Source organism: Diceros bicornis, chromosome 19, assembly GCF_020826845.1.
Source record: "Diceros bicornis minor isolate mBicDic1 chromosome 19, mDicBic1.mat.cur, whole genome shotgun sequence".
Classification (NCBI taxonomy): Eukaryota; Metazoa; Chordata; class Mammalia; order Perissodactyla; family Rhinocerotidae; genus Diceros; species Diceros bicornis.
Window position 1 is genome coordinate 45,459,781 of NC_080758.1, and position 6,474 is coordinate 45,466,254.

Sequence of the window (6,474 nt, forward strand, 5' to 3'; positions counted from 1 at the left end):
GAATAACTGCTCTCTCAGTTAAGGTTGCTTCTGAGTGATGCCTGCATTGGAAAGACAGAGCTCGTGTCACCAGAGAACCTTCTGGGGCCTTATTCCCACATGGAGTCCAGACCTTTCTGGGCTTGTGAGACCAACATCCCTGATTGGTTTGGGGGGTGGCGGTGTGGGTCTGCCTCACAATTACCTGTCTGAGCCTCACCCCATGTCACATTGTAGCATCTGTCTGGCCAATAAGACTGAAGCACACACACCAGCTTCATTCCCCGCTTGGGCCTTCCCTCTGATGTCACAATCTGACCTGCAGATATTAATCTGGCCACGGCTGCTCATAAACCAGACAGCAAGGTCAAGAGGACCAGCACAGTAAGATGTGGAAGAGGATCGACCATCAGCCCAAGATCAGAGCAGGGGATGGGCCTCAGGCAGGCCAGTACAAGGAACTGGGTTCAGCTCAGGAACCTGCCGTGTCACACCCTCTAGAGCTGTCAGAATACCAGAGCTTCCCGGTGTTCGAGGACATCAGCCACCACATCAAAGAAGCGGGGCCCCAACTGGTAAAGAAAGTCAATGCCATCTTCCAGCTGGACATCACCAAAGATGGGAAGACCATTCTGCAGTGGACCATTGACCTGAAGAGTGGCTCTGGGGACATGTATCCAGGATCCGCCAGGCTCCCAGCAGACACTATCTTCACAATCCCGGAGTCTGTCTTTATGGAATTGGTTTTGGGCAAAATGAACCCTCAGAAGGCTTTCCTTGCTGGCAAGTTCAAAGTGAGTGGCAAAGTTCTGCTTGGCCAGAAGCTGGAGAGGGTTTTCAAAGACTGGGCTAAATTTTAAGCATGCAAAAACACCAAGGAAATGATCAGAACTTCTCTCCGATTATAAAGTTGAGCGGAAATCATGCTTAAACTGAAGATTAAAACAAAAAGTATCCAATATTTTTACTGAAATTCTTCATATTCAAGTTTGATTAATTTTCCTGCTGATTTGTAAATTTGCAGTGAGGGTTCTAGGGCAGTAAAGAGTGTTGTAGTATATCACCTAAAATCTTTGTCTTTCTCTTTTCTTAGATTCATTTATGCTATAATCTGCGAGGGTGAAAGCCTTATGCAGAGCAATGGTTTTGACAGTTGTATTTAAATGCTCCAATGCTTGAGTTCCTGAGAATTTTTTTTTTTCCTAGTTGGTGCTTTGGGGAAAGAAGTGATAACCATTACTGTGCAGATCTGCATTCCAGAGCTTGGTTCTTTGAGGAGACTTTAACACAGGGTTGCAGGGTTCTAAGAGGGTGGGCTCCACAGCTATGTGGGTGGAACAAGGGGGAGAGCTCTTGGCGTATCATGACTTCTGACGGAATTAATTCCAGGAGAGTTGAAGGGCTTGAAAGACATTCTAGGCTACTGGTTCCTAACTGGAGCATACATCAGATCCCCTAGGAGGCTGGTGAAAGCTCCTACTGCTGGGCCCCCCTCAGGGTTTCAACTCTATAGGTCTGGGCTGGGGACAGCGTGCAGTTCTTAACAAGTTCCCAGGTGATGCTGAGGGGGCCACCCTTGGAGAACCCCTGCTCTGGTTCATGCCACAGCTTTCAGTATTGATCATAACTGTTCTAGTCTAGACCAATGAGATGTTGCCATTATTTAAAGGATCTCCTGGAGACAAGTTACGTAGCTCTCTTGTGGGCCATTTCTGAAGTGTCAGGAGCTTGTGCACTGAGCATTTTACAAAATCAAAGGTCATCCTGGGAGAGTTTCCCTCCTGGGAGCCCTCTCCACACATTGGGAGGACTGGAATGAAGCCAGCTGCAACCTGATGTGACCTTTTGGGTGAGTGTGTGGGTCATTTGTTCCCATGGGATCTGTGTGTACCTTTATCTTGTAGGTTAAATATACACAGTGTGGACACTCTCAAACTCACATGGAAGTTTCATTAAAATGGCCATGCTCAAACACACACCTATCAGATGATCCAGCTATTCCATTCTTAGGGATTTTGCCAACAGGAAAGAAAGCATATGTACAAATGCAAAACTTTGTATGTGAATGTTCATGGCAGCTGTATTTGTGAACGTCCCAAGTTGTATATAAGCCAAATGTCCATCAATAGGTGAATGGATGAACAAATTGTGGTATGTTGTACCCTGTAATACTACTCAGCAATAAAAAAGAAGGAGTTATTGATGTACATACAACGACATGGATGAATGTCAGAAGAATCATGCTGAGTGAAAGAGGCCAGAGAAAACCAAGTACACACTATATGATGCTATTTGTGTAACATACTAGAAAACGCAAACTGTAGTGACAGAAAAAAGATCAGTGGTTGCCAAGAGATGGGCATGGGGAGTAGGGAGGGGTGGGGGCTATTACAAATGACCATGAGGAAACAGGGCTGATGGATAGATTCATCATCTTGATGACTGTGGTGATGGTTTCACAGGTGTATGTATAGGTCAGGCATTAAACTGTACCCTTCATATACACATATGCAGTTTATCATGTGTCAATATAAGCTCAGTAACGCTTTGAAAACCTGCCACCCTCTGTTCAAAATGAAGGCTTTATAAGGAGAATTTAAAACTCTACTCTTCCTTGGCATAACTCATCCTCTGACCTTATCACCTGTCCACTTTTCCAACCCCTTAAATCAGGAAGGCCTTCCTAAGTTCTTCAAGTCAGAAAAAGGCAGAGAGAGGGCTTGCTGTTGACAAAAATCTCATTCTCTCAGTGGGAAACGGAGACATTTGTTCAGTCGATGCTTACCTCTGTGGTAAGGAATTGCTGAGGGTTTGTGAGTGAGGCCATGGGGCGCTTCCTGGTTTCTTTGCTCACCTGGGTCCTTTGCTGGGTGATCTGTGTGGTGCTCCTGCCAATGCCCCTGCCCAGGGCAGCAGTGGGCATCTCAGAGGCTTCAGACTGATTGTGAGCACTGTCGTGAGCGCTTACCTTGCCTGCTCCAGGCACCTCCATTCAATTTGTATTTATGAGTATCAGGCACGGCTGGGCAGGTGTTTGAGACGCTGTTTCAGGGAAATGGCTTGTCCAAGTCCGTTCCCTGAGTGGTCCTACTCACACCCTGAGTCGGTCGTAGCCTCAGGGATTGGCCCTGAGATGGGCTTAGAGATGGGGTACGGGATGGAGAAGAGTGGGAGGCAGGGAGGGGTTACAGACGGTCATGCATGTGCTGGCATCTGACCAAAGGGAGGCCCACCCCACAGGCTGGCCAGTGACCTATGACCTATTATGACTTGGAACAAAAACATGACCTGAACCAATTAGATTCCTTTCTCAGGGAGTTGGAACCAGGAAGCCAAAAGGCTGAGCTATAAGTGAGCAGTGGGGATGGAATATGAAAGGCTGGGATGGAGAAGAGGCAAAGGAGGCATTGTGGGGGACTGGCAGCTGCTACGGGCGGACCTGGAGGGGGGAGAGCAGAAGCCTTGAATACGGAGCAAGAGCCGGTAACAACTGAAGAGAGGAGTCCAGGCTTCGGGAGACATGACAGCAAACCCCTTTTCAATCAAAAGAAACAAAATCTCTCAATGCTGGGGTGCCATGTGGAGCTGCTAGAAGGACTCAGATTACAGAATCAGAAACGTAGTTTTGCGCCCAGCGTGACCAATTCACATCCTTGTAATCACAGGCAATTGTTGGGCTGCTCTGCACCTCAGCTGCCTCATCCAGAAATGGGGCCAGCAGCCCTTATGACGTCGGGTTACTGGGGAGCCCTGAATAGGTCACGCCCAGCGTAGTCTCCGGCTCAGGCGGGTTTTCCATGCAGGTGAGTTCCCTTTCTATTCTGGATGAGAGGAAAGGGGGAACTTTCCCTGGCTCCCTATTGCCTCCTAAAAATGTCCACACTCTGGCTTTCATGTTCTGTCCCAGGGACGTCTGCCTCGTCTCCCTCAGTTGGTGCCCTGGAAGTTCACATCTGGCTCAAAACACACATCTCTGTGTTGCTTGGCCACACAGGTTGGCCAGCACGGTGTTTTTAAAGTTTGAATGAGGACATTTTATATAGGAATTGGATTTCTGAATTCTCCTGAAAAATTGGATTATTTTTCACACTGAGCTCATATTCCTCCCTAGAAATGGCGTGGGGGATGAGGAGTGGGGTGGGCTCTCCAGACAGGCCAGAGCCCCACCCTCTGAGCTGCCTCGTAGACTCCAGGCTGGGTGTTGGTGGCCCTGTGTCATTGAGCTTACGCTCCTGTTTTCTCCAGCGGGGCCTGCTTTGCTGGCCCCCCAGGTATTTGCATTCGTGGCTGCAGCTCCCCGTGATACGTGTTCTTACTCTTCCCTCTCACTGAAACGCCCCGGGTTAGTTTTCTATTGCTGTGTAACAAACTACCACAAACTTAGCAACCTAAAACAGCACCTGTTCCTCGTCTCACAGTTTCTGCAGGTCAGAAGTCTGGGGGGCTCAGCTGGGTTCTCTGCTTCACCCTCATCTCAGGCTGAAATCAAGGTGTTGGCCAGGCTGGGCTCTCATCTGGGGGGTGGAGGAAGAATCTGCTCTAAGCTCGTTCGGGTTGTGGCCTAATTCAGTTCCTTGTGGCTGTGGGACTGAGGTCTCTGTGTTCTCACTGGTTGACAGCCAAGGCTGCTCTCTCAGGTCCTGAAGGCTGCCCACATTCCTGGTCATGTGGCTCCTCCATCTGCAAAGCCAGCAATGGCACATCAGGTCCTTCTCAGGCTTCAAATGTCTCTGAACTCTTCTGCCTTCATTTTCTGCCTCTACTTTAAAGGACTTGAGTGATTACATTGGACTCACCCAGATAGTCCAAGATAATCTCCCTATTTTATTTAGTTATCTTAATTATATCTGCAAAGTCCCTTTTGCCATGATTAGATAATCTCCCTATTTTAATGTCAACTGATTAGTAACCTTAATTACATCTGCAAAGTCCCTTTTGCCACGTAAGGTAATGCTATGGACTGAATGATTATGCCCACCTCCCACCCAAATTCTTATGAGCTCTCTCTTTCTCCACCATGTGAGGCTACAACAAGAAGGCACCATCTCAAGCCAGGAAGAGAGCTGGCACCAGAACCTGGCCACGCTGGCACCCTGATCTCAGACTTCCAGCCTCCAGAACTGGAGAAATAAATGCCTGTTGTTTAAGGCACCCAGTCTAGGTATTTCGGTATTTCGTTATAGCAGCCAGAGCTAAGACAGGTAACGTATTCACGGGTGTGATATATCATCATATCCACAGTCCTGGGGACTGGTGTGTAGAATCTTCTCAGTTTGGATGACAGGTTGCATGGCTGACCTGCACACCTCCCAGTGCTGATATGCTCCTGAGAGCAGGGATCAGTGAGGGCCCTGCCTGGTTTAACTTTGTCTCATTCTTTTGATGCCTAACACCCACTGTACACTTTATAAATGTTTGTTGAATGAATAAATGGACTCCTAAAATTTTTTGAAAACATGCACACAGGAAAAAGTCCAAATAGTACAAAGGGGTGTACAGAGAAAATTCAGTTGTTCATACTTCTCCTGACCCCATTCTCCTATTTTTATACCAAAAGGCACCCACAGTTACCAGCTTCTTGTGTGTCCTTCCAGATATGTACACACAAGCCCCAACGTACATATCCCACCTCTCACTTTTTGCTTTTACAGGAATGGTAGCTGACCACAGGTGCTATTCTCCACCTTGCATTGTGGCCTATTCCAAAAGGTTACACATAGACCTCTTCTTCAAGGAATGCCTTCCTGAAGGGTCAAAGGTTGGACTTGACTTACCCAACTGAAACTTTTCTCACATTTGCCTGTGTCCTTTAGGGAAAATCTCACAATGGGTTGCTTTACAAGTGAAGGGTGCAAAATGAACCCCCTTTCCTTGGGGGTGGGATTTATTTTCCCTCATTGCACAAGCGGTCCTGCCAATCCCAGGAGCCGTGGGTGGATCTGGGGGATGTCTGTGCCCATGGATTCTCCTCCTTCTGGGCTCCCCTCTGCCCAAGGCCCAGCAGAGAGTGCCTGGTGTGATGGGCCCAGATGGAGGATGCTGGAAAGACCCTGCCAGGCACTGGGCCCTTTCTCTTGGGACCCTAATGATTGTCTGACATCTGAGAGGGAGCCCTAGCTCTAAAGTAGGAATCAACAGACAGAGCTGCAGAATCAGGTACTTCTGCAACAGGTGCACATTGGAGTGGGAGAGAGTGAGGCACTCTGGAGGGTTCTAGGTCCACTAACAGGAATCCTGAGTTTCCTCATAGCCAGGAATATTCCATTCATTTGCCTGAGCACAAAAGGAGACAGAAAGTATATTCTGATGAAGGATTTTATCACTTTTTTGTTAGAGGCACAGGAAACTCTCCTGGGTGATGGCCCCCCCGACCCTGACTTATGTGGGTGTTAATGAAACCCACACTTGCCAGTTTTTCTGTTTTCTACATCAGGTGCTGAAGTGAGGGGCTCCTTCCAGGGAACAGCTAAGAAGTGTGGGTGCCAGCTCATATGC

General features: G+C 48.0%; 1 protein-coding gene across 1 annotated transcript; it reads left to right on the top strand.

Moving 5' to 3' along the window:
* Positions 1-368: 368 nt before the first annotated feature.
* SCP2D1 (SCP2 sterol binding domain containing 1) lies at positions 369-839 on the top strand. The gene has a single exon (XM_058562159.1). It carries the CDS (start codon positions 369-371, stop codon positions 837-839), a length of 471 nt encoding a protein of 156 aa, XP_058418142.1.
* The last annotated feature ends 5,635 nt before the right edge of the window (positions 840-6,474 follow it).